Source organism: Ovis canadensis, chromosome 22 (genome assembly GCF_042477335.2).
Source record: "Ovis canadensis isolate MfBH-ARS-UI-01 breed Bighorn chromosome 22, ARS-UI_OviCan_v2, whole genome shotgun sequence".
NCBI lineage: Eukaryota > Metazoa > Chordata > Mammalia > Artiodactyla > Bovidae > Ovis > Ovis canadensis.
Genome location: NC_091266.1, coordinates 33,209,356 through 33,225,082, shown reverse-complemented (window position 1 = coordinate 33,225,082; position 15,727 = coordinate 33,209,356). Strand labels below are relative to the sequence as shown.

Here is a 15,727-nt window from a genome sequence, read left to right as displayed (position 1 = left end):
AGGGTTTTGCAGGCTCCCAGCCTCAGGGCAGCCACCTACCCGTCTCTGTCCGTGGCCCCGCCCTCACAGTGTCTCTGCCTCGGTCCGGGTTTTATATAGTGGTAGCTATGTTATTATAGGACTGCTGAAACACATGACCACACACTGGGTGGCTTAAAACAACAGAAGTGTTGTCTCACAGCTCTGGGGACCAGCGGTCTGAAACTGAGGTGTGGGAAAGGCTGGACTCCCCCAAAGGACTTGAAGAAGAGCCTGGCTTGTCTCTTTGTGGCCCCTGGTTCCAGTAGTGAAGTGCTGGCTGGTCTTCAGTTCTTTATTTGTTAAGGGTCCTGAAGGATTCTTAGTTGTCCTCATGGAATCAGAGTTTAAAACTGAGTGTTTGGTGACCCATTACGGGCAGTAGGCAGAGGGTACAGGGCGAAGGGAGACACCTGAGCCCTGAGGTTATCCTTGTGGGGGGGGGGGGTGGGGGGCTGGGAGTGGAGGCTGACCCTCGGTTAGTAGGGGAGGAAGCCGGCTTAGGCAAGGGCTGCACACTGCTGGCTTGAGGCACAGGAACCACAGTGACGACAGCAGCTAACGCTTGAGTCCATCCATGATAACAAATAAAAACTAACAGTGACATGGGGGCTGGACACTGTTCTAAGTGTTTTTTTCTTATACTAATTCATTTTCTCCTCTTAACAACCCTATGACGTAAGGACATCATGACTGACTCCATTTTACAGGTGAGGTAACTGAGGCACAGAGGTCAAGGACTCCCCAAGGTCACAATAGCTGGAAGCAGAGGAGCAGGGCTGGCACTGGGCTGTCTGGTTCACGGCTCACATGCTTATCTGCTCTGCAGGCAAGAGGAGGCATGGAGTCGTGGAGTAAGAGCCCAGGCCTCCAGGTTACACCAGCTGCTTGCTTACTGAGTAACCCTGGGCACGTTAGCGGTCTCAACCTCAGTTTCCCTACCTGTAAAATGGGGACACAGGCACCTCCCTCCTAAGGTTGTCTGATAATTAAGTTAGGTAATATAGAGAGTATGTGCTAAGTTGCTTTAGTTGTGTCCAGCTGTTTGCAATCCTATGGACTGTAGTCCACCAGGCTCCTCTGTCCAAGGGATTCTCCAGGCAAGAATACTGGAGTGGGTTGCCACGCCCTTCTCTGGGGGATCTTTCCTACCCAGGGATCGAACCCACATCTCATGTCTCCTGCACTGGATGCAGATTCTTTACCACTAGCGCCACCTCAGAAGCCCAGAGAGTACAGTATAGAGTGATTAGTGTCCACCACCTAGTAAACAATTCGCGGTAGCTGCTTTTTTTATTGTTGATATTATTACTAATATTAGCCTGTCCTATAGGGAGCTCCTTGGTTTGGTGGGGAGCAGGGGTGGAGACGCATGTGTACATAAAGCGCTTTAGGAGCATGGGGAATTCAGAATACACAGGCCAGGTCATGCCCAAGGAATGCTGCCCCCCCCCCCCCCACCTTGGAGAGGAAGAATCAGCATTGGCGATGATCGCGAGGCCCCCTGGCAGAGGCTCCTTTTGAGCGGGGTCCTGGGCTGTGAGGAGCCCTCCCATGTTGGTGGTTCCCCTTAGCATAGTCTGTTGATCTCCACAGACAAGGACGAGTGTGCCAAGGACAACGGCGGCTGCCAGCACGAGTGTGTCAACACCTTTGGGAGCTACCTGTGCAGATGCAGAAACGGCTACCGGCTCCATGAGAACGGGCAGGACTGCAAAGAGGGTGAGGCTGGACCGTGGCCGGGCTCAAGGGTAGGGGGTCACCTTGGCTGCCCGAGTATACCCATGCTCAAGAGCCAGGGGCGCTTCTTCCCCGGTTGGCCAAGCCCGGAAATGAGGCTCAGCTTCTGCCTGCCTTCCCTTCTCCCAGCCTCCTGCTCATGAGTGATTTCCCCCCGGGTCGTCACTCCTTCAGGGGGCTTGTAGGGGCCCTCAAGTGCTCTTCTACACTTATTATTGCAAAGAAGTTAAACCCCAGGTTCCAGAATCAGACCCCCAGAGTTTAAATCTTGGCTCCGCCACCTACTAGCTGTGTGACCTTGGGTGAATGACTTAACCTCTCTGAGCCTCAGTTTCCTCTTCTGTTTAAAAAAGACTAAACATACCTCCTTCTTAAAGTTTTTGTGAGGGTTAAATGAGAGCATGCTTAGCAAGTATTTCATATAGGCTGACACATAGCAAGCACTTGAAATGTCAATAGATATCAGCTATCTCTGTTGTAATCTTATCTACCATGCATGAGTCTAGTGAAATAGATTGGGGAAGACTTTGTTCCCTACTCCATTTGCTCCTGAGAGTCCTTCAGAGCCAGATGACTTTCGATGTCCAGCCGCTCTGTGAAAGGCCTTCCCTGTGTTCCTACTCCACCCTGCAAAGGGTGTTTGAGCATCTAGATAAACACACAAGCCTGCTGACCTTGGCCCCACCACAAAGCCCTGCACACACAGAAGGGAAGGGAAGAGGTGAAGACTTCACGCCCCATCTGGGACAAGCACTTCAGACTTAGGGGATTCGGGCTGGCCAGGGCCTCCCTGGAAAATGAGCTAAATAAAGAATTAAAGAATGAGCTCAGACATCTTCCGAAGCCCACCCTCAAGGCCAGCGTTCTGACCTGGACACAGCCAGTCACAGGTTGGGTGGAAAGGTGGGCTGGAAGAACTTGGAAGGAACTGTCATTCTGAAACTTAAAAAAACTAAAAACAAAACAAAACAAAAAAAACAACAACCTTCGTCTAGCCCCTGTGGTGCAGGGGAGGCCAGGAGGATTATAAAGTCAGCTAAGGTTCCATCTGGTGAACGGGATGGGTCCCCATTGGGGGGTGGGTGTCCAGGAGCAGACACCCCATGTCTGAACTGTTGCCCTGTTGGCACCTGTTCTCTTCATGCCAGAGCAGAGGCAGCGAGGAGGTGGAAGCCCCACATAGCTGCCCCCAACCCTGACCTGCCCTCAACTGCCCCCTCCAGCTGCCTCAGCCTGAAGCACCACCCCCAGAAACACACCTCCCCACAACCTGCAGCCTAGGAGCAGCAGCGGTACTTCCTCGGGGTCCTCTCCTTCCTAATCAGCAATAGCAAAGGCAGTCCTGGCTCCACCCCTGACCAACAGGTTGCTTGCCTTCTCTCAGCTTATCTTTTCAATTAGAAGGTGGAAAGGATTAAATGAGAGGATGCAATCAAAGTGCTTACCGCAGCGCTCAACTCAGAGGGAGACAAATTCTAGCTATTGGCCAAAATGCTACTTACTGAGCAAGTTGTGGCACCACTCTTTGCAAATAGCACGGTAACCAGGGCAACATCTGTAGCCTCCAATTGAAACTACTTTGGAAACTAAAAGAAGGCATGGTGATGGAGACCTTTGTTAGCACTCGCTGCGCCTTTCACATGCATTATCTCATTTAATCCATGCACTCACCCCCCTCCAAAGATTGGCACTCCTTTTACAAACAAGGACACCAAGGCTTACAGAAGCTCCCAAAGTCCCCCAGCGTGTATGCAGTGGAACCAGCACTTGAGATGAGGCCCATCTGACCCCAGGGCCTGTGGTCTTAACCAACTCTACCATATTTCCAAGGACAACTGCAAAGCAAAGAGCAATAGTTGGAAAGATGACCTGACTCCAGGAAGGCAGCAAAGAAAAACCCATCAGCAGATTTCTGAGCTGGGGAACCCTTGATTCAGGCCAGCCTCTGCCCCCACATTCAATGACCATGTGACAAGAGCTCAGGGAGGCGACTCTTCCAGAACACCCCTTCTGCTGCCCACCAGTGAGCTACCTCTCTCTCTCACTCTGTCTCTCTCTGCCTGTCCCCAGCCGGCTGTGTACACAAGATCAGCAGCGCAGAGGGGTCCCTGGTGAGCCCCAACTGGCCTGACAAATACCCGAGCCGGAGGGAGTGCACCTGGAACATCTCTTCAACCGCGGGCCACAGGGTGAAACTCGTGAGTTATTTTCAAAGTCTATGAACAACACAGATTTCAGTATCAGACTGACATGGGTCTGGGTCTCTGCTCTGCCTCTTCCCAGCTCCGAAACCTGGTGATGTTAATCAACATTTCCAGGACTCAGTTTTGTGTTCTGGAAAATGGGGCTGCTAGTAAAACCTACCTCAAGTAGCCTTTGTGCAGATTCAAAAAGAGGATGTACCTGAAGCCATCAGCACAGGGTGCTGGGTGAGCAACACTGTGTAAATAGCACCTGTTCATGGTGGTGTCACTCTGAACTGGCACCCTTTACACAGACTTGAAGTGTTGCTTGTGATTCCATTGTTTGCAGTTATAACATTTTACCAAATGATACATTCTCAAGATATAAAAAAAATATAGTCAGTCCGAGGGTTGGAAAGTGAAAACCAAATTCCCAGACCCCAATGCTCACTCTAGAAATTACTTTTCTGAACATTTTTTGGTGAATTCTTCCAGAAATTTCTGTTTGTATGCACAGGAAAAAAAAATATCCTTTTCTTGCTCACATTTCTCAAAAGTACTCTATTATTCATATTCCTCTACAACTTACATTTTACATTAACTAAGAGTTGGACATGGCTGAGCAACTAAGCACTTAGCACCTCACTGTTGTTAGCTAATTAACAATTGGAGATTAAGTTATGTATGCTAATTCTCTCTTGCATTAAACATATATATCTTCCAAGCCTTTCTTTGAGCTTCCCTGGTGGCTCAGATGGTAAAGAGTCTGCCTGCAAGGCAGGAGACTGGGTTTGATCCTTGGGTTGGGAAGATCCCTTGGAGAAGAGAATGGCAACCCACTCCAGTATTCTCGCCTCGAGAATTCCATGAATAGAGCAGCCTGGTAGGCTACAGTCCATGGGGTTGGCAAGAATCAGACACAGCTGAGCGACTAATACACTAGTCCTATCCGTGCATATGATTGTGGTAGTCTGTATACTATGCTCCATTATTGCAAAAGAGAAATGAGTTTTTCCTACAAGTCTTGCTTCTCAGCCACCAGGGACTCCCAGATCCTGGAGTGTAAGACAGACCCTCTTGCTTTCTGGAGAAACTGTATTCCGGCAGACAAACAGTTTTTAAATGGGTCATTCTAACTCTGGAGATTGCTAAACTCTTCAGAATATACATGGATGTCCCCTTGAATTATGCTAAACTCTTCAAATATATATGGATGTCCCCTTGAAACATATGTGGATGTCCCCTTGAATTATGGACCGCTTGGATTAATATATATGAGTGTCCCCTTGAATTATGGACCGTATCTCCAGGGAGAAGGAGAGAGAACATAGGAGAAGGTGATGATAGACAATCACGTGGTTACTTACGTGGGTGTTTATTGGCAAGAGCAATGAGGAGGACAGGTGGGTGAATGTGCTCCCAAGTTGGGCGGCAGGTCCTGGTGTCTCCCTGTGCCAGGCCTGGGGCACCGGGGGTAAAGGCAGGCTCCCTGACCAAGGGTGCTCATGTGGGCACCTCCTATGCGTGGCTGTCTCTGTAGCAAGCACTTTCATTTGCTCTCCTGGGTCAGTCAGAAGCCTTGAATCTGGGCGAGGGCGAATTAAAGCGAGGGCGTTGGAGAAAGGCTGCCATCTGCTGGAGGATGTTCGTCATGGCAACAGGAATCTCTGAAGCGGCGGGGGAATGGCGGCCCCCGGGGTTGGGAACGCGCAATATGCCCTCTTGGAACCTGTGCTTCGGTGGAAGGGTCACAAGATTTCAGTAACTGCCCGCAAAGTCTTTTCCTGTTCTGTGCAGTGCTGAAGAACTAAAACAACCGACCACAGTGGCCAGAGTGAGCCCAGACCTCCAGTTTATCTGAGGCTCGTACATATGTGCTAGTTCTTAAATATTTCCTTGGGAAGTGGATAGTGGGTATTGATCACGCTCTACCGTTTTGCCGCCACAGAGTGTGAGCTGAATGCTTACCAGGAAGCTAGTGTCTGACTGCATGGGGACAGCCACAGGGCATCCCATGAACTTCGGGGAGCTCGGTGGCCCGCCATGCACCTCCCATTGCCCTGCCTGCCCTGTTACCACCGGCCTCCCTTTCCTTCTCCTGCCCACATCCCTATGCCCACTCTCTGGCCCCACCTCCCTGTCTGTAAGTGTGAAGAATCTTTCCCATTTCAAGTGTGTTTAACATCCTTACAAAAGCCAGTGGCCCTCTATTTCTCCCTGTCTACCTCCGTCCCTGACCTGTTGCCCCAGCTCCCTTCATGTGAACTGAGACCCCTTCCCAACCCCTCCCCAACCCCTCCTGGTAAGGTTCTCTCTCCCTCTCTGTCATTTGGTCCAGGTCTTCATTTAAAGTATCCCCTCTCACCTTGTCCCATGCCCCTGATAGCCATGGGCAGGCCATCAGCCAGTCCTCTGCCCAGAGCCTGAGAAGTCCTATGTGTGGAGCTGCAGAGCCGGGCGTACAGCCTGAAGTTATGAGGTTGCCCTGGCCTGCTTTGGGGGACAGACTGGGGGGGACAAGAAGAAGAGAGGCAGTACAGGCTAGTTATGGTTCGAGTGTGGTCTGGAGTCAGGCTGCCTGGGAATCAAGTTCAGCCCTATCCTCTAGCTGTGTGAGCGTGGGCAGATCCCTTAACTTCCCTAAGCCTCATTTTTCCCTCTGCACACTGGGGATAATCATAGCCCTTCCCTGACAGCATCATCAGAATTAAGTAACAAAATGCAGGGGTCTGCATGACAAGAAAACACTCAGCTCAGGCCAGCCTCTCTAGTCATGAGCACGTGGAGCAGCGTGCCCTTCATAAAGCGCCGTTCACGTCATCTGCGCTCAGGGGGCTGCACGGTGCAGTGCAGAAGTTGAGGGCAGGGGCTCCTGACCTCCTGGTCCTGGCCCAGCTCTACCAGTGGGTGACCCCTGGGCAAGTTATGCGACAGCTCTGTGCCTCAGTTTCCTCATCTGTAAAGTGGTGGTTATCACGGCAGACACCTCACAAGGGCGTGAGGACTACTGCTCACACTGAGAACAGTGCCTGGCTCAGAGGAAGCACCTTGGTCTCATGTGAAGCGAGGGAGACGCCGTGAGACCCGACAGGAGCACAGACACCTACACGCGCCGACAGTCTCTGACCCCGGCTGTCTTATCCGCCCAGGGGTCATGGTGGCAGTAGCTCACAGGGTTGCTCTGGAGACCAAAAGAGGCCAGGTGGTGGCCCTCACCACAAGCGTGGCCATCATCACGATGGGCGCCACGCCCCCCGCACAGCTGGCTGGGCAGACGCGTGTCCTTGTGTCCCCAGAGAGGGGGCCTGCACCCACCCCGGCTGAAAGGACCTGGCCTCACTCGCTGTTCTTTCACCCCCAGACGTTTAATGAATTCGAGATCGAGCAGCACCAGGAATGTGCCTATGACCACCTGGAACTGTACGACGGGCCTGACAGCCAGGCCCCTGTCCTCGGCCGTTTCTGCGGCAGCAAGAAGCCGGACCCCGTGGTGGCCTCGGGCAGCAGCCTGTTCCTCCGGTTTTATTCGGACGCCTCGGTGCAGAGGAGAGGATTCCAGGCTGTGCACAGCACAGGTGCGTGGGCTGGGGCCCTGGCCTTCAGCTAATCCCCATGTGGACCCGAGATAGATGAGTGATGAAGGCAGGGAAAGGACCACCTTTAATTCTGATTATTGTGGGGACGGGATTTGTGCAATGATGTGTCCCTTTTAAAATGAAACATGAACAGCCATGGGGGAGGGTTGTTTTACTGTTTCGACAACCTATTAAGTGAGCAACATTTTTGGTGCCAAACTTCTTACATCTCTTCCTTTCTTCCTCCTGCCCTCCTTTTAAACTTTTATTTGTAATTTTGCTGTTTTGTGAAGCCCTGTGTCTGGGTGCTGAATGGTGGAAAGAAGTCCTCTGTACCCCTCCAAGAAGCAGTTCCAAAAAAACGAGAAGTGTTTCTGTTTCCCATTATTTTTCTCACTTGAAATAAACAGCCTTAATCAGCCCTTTGGAGGAAAATGTTTATGCTGATAACTTACATTATTTACCATGCTAAACAGAAGAAAGTCAGTAAGAACATTGGCTCTGCTCTTTAGCCACTTAAAGGATACAGCCTGGGACTTGTTGTTCAGTCGCTAAGTTGCGTCCGACTCTTGGCGACTCCTCTTTGCAGCACGATAGGCTTCCCTGTCCACCATCTCTGGGAGCTTGCTCAAACTCACGTCCATGGAGTTGGTGATGCCATCCAACCATCTCATCCTCTGTCACCCCCTTCTCCTGCCCTCATACCGCCTGGGACTAGAATCCATGAAGCAACCTTGACTTTCTGATCCTTGCCCTCTGACAAAGCAGCGGCAGTGAGGCTCACTCAGAGCCTGCGATCATGATCATGATCTCTGTGAGGTTTTCTGATCCCTTTAACAGCCCCCTCCTCCTAGTTTTCTCCTCGAGCCAGAAAATATGAATCAGATGAGACAAAGCGACAGCCAGCATCTTCGAAGCCTGGCTGACCCTGGCCGCGAACTCCCCACTGTTCATGGCTGCATCACCACTTCCCTGGTGACGTTCAAAAGCCACTGACTAGTGACTTCACCCTCTTGTCCCTGCAGACTGAGTGTGGGTGCTCAGGGTGGGTCAGGGTCCTGCAGGAAACGGGCACACTCAGGTGGAGTCATTATTTGAGAAGCTACTGAGGGACTGTTTACAGAGGGGTGGACAGGATGTGGGGACTCCACAGGGGCTGTGCAGCAACCATGGCTGAGATGCAAGGCTGTCACTCCCATCGGTCTCAATGACAGAGGCAGGGGATCCGTTCCTGAAGCTTAGAGACAAAAGCAGGCAGTGCCCTGACCTCTTCTTCCCTGATCTGCTAGTGCTGCCTGTGGCCGGATCAGGGAGCCAAGGGGCTCGTCCATGTAGACCCAGAGGTCTGCCGCCAGGGGCCAGGGCAGGTGGGAAGAGGAGAGGAGATCTGGCAGGATGGGTGGGAGGCATCCTACCTGGCTCAGCCCTCATTTCATTGCCAGCCACATCTCAAGAATTTGAAATTTTCCAAAGACAGCTCAGACCTGGAAGAAAATCTAAGCCAGAGCACACTTGGGGCTGAGAGTTGGCAGTCGGACAGGACTGGGGCCAGGCTGGATGTGGAGCTCCAGCTGGGTGAGGGACAACAGGGGGGCGGGGAAGGGGGGCAGGGGACCTCGGGGCAAGGTGAACGTTACCGCACAGTGTGGAAGCCACGCCATGGGGAGGAGGCATGGAGCACACTGAGAGCTGCAGTGGGGGAATTTACCTGCAAAATTCCGTTGCTCTCTAATGGCCCATCACTCTCAGGTACATATTTTTATCATGGTTTATGTAGGATGGGCTCAGGCCAACCCGAGTTACCATCCTAGTAAAAAAAAACGGCTAAAGCTACAGAATACAAGTCCAAAGTTTGAGGCATAGCTCACCTGTAACACCCACAGAGGGGTTTGAAAGCTAGCCTGTGGTCAGGCTCTCAAATGCAGGTGCTGCTGCTGCTGCTTGGCCGCATCCAACTCTTCGGGACCCTATGGGCTGTAGCGCATCAGGTTCCTCTGTCCATGGTGATTCTCCAGGCAGGAACTCTAGAGAAGGTTGCCCTCCTCCACCGTCTGGACCATCAGGGAAGCCCAGCAGTACTGGAGTGGGTAGACTACCCCTTCTCCAGGGGATGGAGATCTTCCAGGAATTGACCCAGGAATTGAACCGGGGTCTCCTGCTTTGGGGGCAGATAGTTCACCAGCGAAACTATCAGGGAAGCCCAGATGCAGGTGCAATCCAGATCTATTCTGAGGTTTCAGGTTTGAGCCCTCATCAGCAGTTTTGAACCCACTCCAGTGTTCTTGCCTGGAGAATCCCAGGGACAGCGGAGCCTGGTGGGTTGCCATCTATGGGGTCTCACAGAGTCGGACACGACTGAAGTGATTTAGCAGCAGCAGCAGCACTTTTGATGCGCTTTTGGCGCCCTCTACTGGCAAAAATAACAGATTACGGTGAGTCTGTCGGCAGGAGTGAGCCCTTTTCAGATGCTTCCAGACAACAACGTGGTAAAGATCCAACCACATCCTGGCAACCAGTAGGGCAAACCATCCCTTGGCCCCATATATCCATAACTGGAGAGAAGGAAAGGCTTTTATCATGGCATCTCTGGTGTTCCCCGAGGCTCCCTGTAGCCCAATCTGGGAACATCGGTCCTGGGTGTGTATGTAAGGGCTAATTTGGATTCCCCAGCGAACCCTGGAAACTCCTGGATCTCTTTTAGTTCTCTGTAAAATGGGGTTTTTTGGAGGAGGAAATGGCAACCCACTCCAGTATTCTTGCCTGGAAAATTCCATGGACAGAGGAACCTGACAGGCTACAGTCCATGGGTTGCAGAGTCGGACTGACTAACGAAACGGGGCGATGAAACTTGCCTGGCCTTTCGGACAGAGCAAACACTAGGCTTTGTAGAGAAAATGGGCCTGTGCAGAGGGTGTGAAGAGAGACGGGGTTGCTGGGGGAGCGGTGCGCGGCGCGGAGCGTGTTCTCTCTGTGCCGAGGGGGCATCGCGCTTCTCTCTCTGCTCCAGAGTGTGGGGGCAGGCTGAAGGCCGAAGTGCAGAGCAAAGAGCTCTATTCCCATGCCCAGTTTGGGGACAACAACTACCCGAGCCAGGCCCGCTGCGACTGGGTGATCGTGGCGGAGGACGGCTACGGCGTGGAGCTGATCTTCCGCACGTTTGAGGTCGAGGAGGAAGCTGACTGCGGCTACGACTACATGGAGGCGTTCGACGGCTACGACAGCACGGCGCCCAGGCTCGGCCGCTTCTGCGGCTCCGGGGTGAGTCCTGGGGATGCAGGGATGGTGGTGGGCGGTCACCGCGGGGACCCAGAGCATGAACTGAGCGGTCAGACACACGCGGGTCACAGCCCTGGCGGTCGGCTGCTTAGGGCACCAGCCAGGAGGCCCGTCCTGCTGGAGCAAAGAGGGAAACCCGGAGGGTAGCTGGAGAGGAGGTTGGGAGGTAATGGGGACCAGGTCAGGAAAGCCTGATGCAGAGGCCAGCTGGGGAAGAGAGTCTTCCTTTTAGGGCTGCTTTTTGCAGACTGGGCTTCCCTGGTGGCTCAGCTGGTAAAGAATCTGCGTGTCATGCAGGAGACCTCGGTTTGATTCCTGGGTGGGAAGGATCCCCTGGAGAAGAGATAGGTTACCCATTCCAGTATTCTGGTGGCTCAGCTACCCACTCCAGTATTCTGGCCTGGAGACTTTCGTGGATTGTATAGTCCATGGGGTCACAAAGAGTCCGACGCAACTTTCACTTTTGCAGAGGGTTTGTCCCCCCACACCCCCATTTTTATTTAGCCTTCAGGCCTCTTTTTTAAAATATATATATATTTTAATTATCCTCTCGTGTATTCCATGTATTCCCAGTTCTCTCTCCCAGTAGAAACCAAATGCTTATACAAATTACAAATCACTTTTAACTATAAACATTAGTTATGTTCAAGGTCATTATGATTGTTTTCATTATCATCTTCTTCCTGGGCCACCTCCTCAGGACAGGGCAGGCCTGTTTTCATCACTGTTTCCCCAGCACCTGCCATAGGGCTGACACTGAGCTCGCTCTCAGTGAGGGCATAGACCAGTTCAGGGTCCTGGTCCTCCTCCATCTGCGTCACGCTGCCCACATGGGGCTCCCAGCTCTGTCTTCTCCTTCACCTGCAGAGCTGATCACGCAAGCCACTTTGCAACTGGCCGAACTTACAGTAAATCATTTTGGAGTCATTAGTGCATGTGGTAAACAGAACCTCAAACTGGTCTTTGTATGGATCTTTGAATAATTTCCCTTCATCTTCTCTCACCCTCCAAAAAAGAAAGGACGACACAGTGTGGCTTAGCTGATGCAGTGCCTTTGAGAGGTAAAGGCTTTCAAACTGTGGAGTCCACACGAGGAGGAGAACTTTGAAGGGTCCTGAGCAGTGAAATATACAGGAAGTCCAGTTTGATTCCATTAGAATCTGGCAGATGGCAGCCTGGGATCCTGGCTCCCTTTCACCTACCACCTGGTGAAACCTTTCTGTCAAACGTAGCAACTCCATCCCACGTTTTGTCCTTGGACAAGGCAGAGGCCTCAACGATGGTCTTTGTCTTAGATCTCCTGGGAGAACATCACAGCGGTAGCCCTAGTGCTGGGTGATTCATGATATACACTTTATAGTCAGAAGACCTGAGGTTGGGGACTATTGAGCTGTGAACTAGATTTTCAACTAGATTTTCAAGCATAGAATGGAGACAGTGCCTGCCTTATAAAGCGGCTGTAACTTTACATGAGATGAAATCTGAAAATGCTTCAGTCTGCGTGTGTGTTAGTCACTCAGTCATGTCCAGCTCTTTGCTACCCACGGGCTGTAGCCCACCAGGCTCCTCTGTCGATGGGATTCTCCAGGCAAGAATACAGTAGTGGGTTGCCATTCCCTTCTCCAGGGGATCTTGGAGGGATCAAACCCAGGTCTCCTGCATTGCAGGAGATTCCTTACCATCTGAGCCACCACGGAAGCCCTGGAATTAAGTGCTTAGGTGCACTTAATCAACTGATGCACTTAATATTAATAGATTCTATAAGAGCTCTGCACTTAGAATTGTCTTTAGAAAAGGAGAGCTGGGGCAGGGGGTGGGGGTGCCCTTGGGAGCAGAATTTGAAAAGCTTTTCTTTGAAAACACAGCTTGTTTTGATGCCCTTCAGCGTCTCTCCTGTGTCTTTGTCTCATCCTCCTTATTTTAATACTCCAACCACAGCCAACTGGCTTAAAGTCCCCCTGGTTTTCCTTTCTCCCCACCTCAGCCATTGGAAGAAATCTACTCTGCAGGGGATTCTCTGATGATTCGATTCCACACTGATGACACCATTAACAAGAAAGGCTTTCATGCCCGGTATACCAGTACCAAGTTCCAGGATGCCCTACACATGAAGAAATAATGTTGTTCTTGAAAAACAGGAACTGAGAATGTTTTTATAACAATAGCACCTTGTGAATCTGCCCTAAAGCAGTGTACAGTATTATTCTCAAACAAAAACTCAAAATCTAGCCTTGGAAGTGTGTGTATCTGATAAATTTGCCCAGAACAAGGAGGGGAGAAGGTATTTCTTTGATTCCGGCCTTGGTGTTACCAATCATGCAGTTTTAAAGATTAAGATTTGATGTCACTGGCTATTTAAGCTTTGCCTGTTTGTCTCCTTGCCCTTTGCTCCTATGAGGCAGAAGCCTACCCTTAGGTGGCTCTGTTTCTGGATGTGCTTCCGTAGGTGTAAGGCAGGCTGACCGTGTCTTGGAGACTCGGGGCATCTTCTATCAGGGCTAGGCAATGAGGATAAAAGACTGGCCATGGCTCACGTGTTCCTCACAGCTTTGGCTGGAGACATTAACTCTCTGCCAGGCACACGTCACCCAAGAAGCCCAAGAATATGGGCATTGGGACTAAAACAGGCATCGCAGTAAGCATCATACAGAGGAAGCTGGTGTCTGAGGATCACTGTCACATAGCAAGGAGACCCCCAACTTGTCCTCTGTGTCTTCAGCTCTCCTTGCCCATGCTGGGTTTTCCCCATCCCTAATTGCGTTAAGGGTCCAAGGCATCCGCTGTGACTTCAGCAGAACAGTTGCTGGTGAGAGTCCCTAGTCTTCCGAAAAGAAGACATCCTGACTTGTCCTCCTGCCCTCGCTGACTTGGAGAAGACTCCACGTGGCCTTGGGATTTCATGGGCCAATAATCTCTTTCTCCAGCTTTGGAGGCCCTTGCTGTGGTTGACTTTCACTCTTGACAACCAATTCAAACTGTATTTGCAAAACGTGCAAAGACATCTTATAGGGGACCATTCAGGTCCCTCATGAACATCATTGAAAACTGGTTAATTATAAGTTATGTAAGAATCAACGCTTTGTGGAACAAGTCTACCTGTGACTAACTTCCTGAAACTGGTTGGGTTAAAGAGTGCCATTGGTGACTTACTCAGACTAACTAGCTTTCAGTCACCAACTTTCAATTAGAATTCATCACATTTGGCATTCGCTTTGGAGAAGTGGAGAGGATGTTGTTTACATAATTTTAGAATCTCCAGGTGTACTTTAAACAGTGAGGTAGTTTTGAATGGCATTTCATTAAGGCATCTATGGGCATTATGAGCTAAAAGCTGTGGTATGTTAGCTTTAAAAAAGAGTATTTATGTTGGAATAATTTTAAAATAATGTTTACATAGCCGTAAGTCCTGTGTGGTTGGTATTGAACACAGGATCGCACACAAGAAGGTTTTTGGTGAGAGTTGAAATTGCTCCCAAGCACCAGAATTCCTTGGGGATGAATCAACATCATTTGAAACAAAATATTTGCAAAACATTTAAAGGTGATATTTTTGAAAATCAGAATATGGCCCCGGAGGACTATGTCTAGTTAAAAAGATTGCTGGGAGTTAAAATAAAAAGACATTAAAAAATAAGAATACAAAGAAAGGTAGAAAAAAATGCATGGGAATATTTTTTCCTTAAAACAGAAAAAAATAAAAGTATTATTATTAATAATAATATATGTCTGTATATATGTATGTATGTAAAGGATTAACTGTCAGAGCCTTAATCAGTGCCGTGTGATAAACGCTGACCCACAGGCTTGACTAATAGGCCCTCCTGGACCAGCCTTGTGTTCTATGGGTTTACGTTTACCAAGCCTCTCTTGGCCTTTCTTGGCCCTGGAGGGAGGTTCAACCTACATTCTTATATTGTGATCTTTCACAGCCCCTGTCCTGGAATTTCTTTGATTCAGCACATGGAACAGCTTGTTGTGTGGTTCAGGTCTTACCCGCCTCATAGGGTGGATTCCATTTCTCTGATGTTTTGTTTGGGGGCTTTTATTTTGTCCCACCTGATCTTCAAAGCTGACACTGAAATCAGGATTAAGAAGGTGGCTGTGAAGGGCCTCTTGCCGAGGACTTGAAAATTCTGTAGTTTCAGCCTTTAGAAGTCTGAATACGGTTGATGAATTCCCTGGAAAAGTGAGAGGGAGTCAGAAACAGAGTCAGCCCTGCCTCTGTCTTTGCTGCTCTCGTGAAACAATGGTACTTGTTTTTCTCTCTCTAGTATGATTTTCAAAAACACACAGCTTCAACTATTATCAACCTGTGGCCAACTGGAAACAATGAGACGCTTATGAAAACCTTTCTCTAGGCCTTCTGTGAGTGACGTATTCTCAGAAAAGACAAGCTCTGATTCAGCTGGGGCTGGCCAGACAGCTCCCCTGGAAGCTCAGACTCACGGGACGTATACACAACGCAGGTTCTGCAAAGAACTGAACAGATGGCTTCACGAGAGAAAGTCCACTCAGCAGAAAGACCCAGGCCCCTGCCTTGGCTCTTCCAAATGCTCAGTGACCTTTCTATACACATCCCACGGGACGTTACCCCTGCCTGCTTTGTCCTTGGGGCTGTTGCAAAGCTCCAAGCAGGCTGACTTCAGCTCAGAGAATTCTCATGATGACCTGGTGAAACATTTGGGGTCCAGGTCTTCAGCCTGGTCCAATTCTAGTGTCATCTGGTCTAGCAAATGCTAGAACCTGGATCCCAGGGCAGGGTGAGGATCTGGAATTAACTTCAGCCTGTGGAACTTCTCCAACCAGAGAAGGAGGCTGTGCATTGATTCACCATAAGACGGCTTTCCTCTAAAGTTAAGTTTTATGTTATTCATGAAATGCTCAACCTGGTTACATCATTTGTAAAATCTTATTAACTAGCAAGTCACCCTGGGG

At 50.2% G+C, this 15,727-nt stretch overlaps 1 protein-coding gene across 2 annotated transcripts in view; it reads left to right on the top strand.

Annotated features, from left to right (window-relative positions):
* TLL2 (tolloid like 2) overlaps nt 1–14,445 on the top strand; it is a 142,657-nt gene extending 128,212 nt beyond the window's left edge. Inside the window, exons 17-21 of one of the 2 annotated variants that reach the window (XM_069566886.1) lie at nt 1,615–1,740; nt 3,829–3,956; nt 7,303–7,516; nt 10,524–10,774; nt 12,777–14,445. In XM_069566886.1, the coding sequence (XP_069422987.1) occupies nt 1,615–1,740; nt 3,829–3,956; nt 7,303–7,516; nt 10,524–10,774; nt 12,777–12,911 (854 nt within the window). In that variant the 3' untranslated portion in view covers nt 12,912–14,445. Of the gene's footprint in view, nt 1–1,614; nt 1,741–3,828; nt 3,957–7,302; nt 7,517–7,809; nt 7,938–10,523; nt 10,775–12,776 lie in introns of those variants that run through there. The other variant, XM_069566887.1, reaches the window with a different exon arrangement.
* Nucleotides 14,446–15,727: the final 1,282 nt, after the last annotated feature.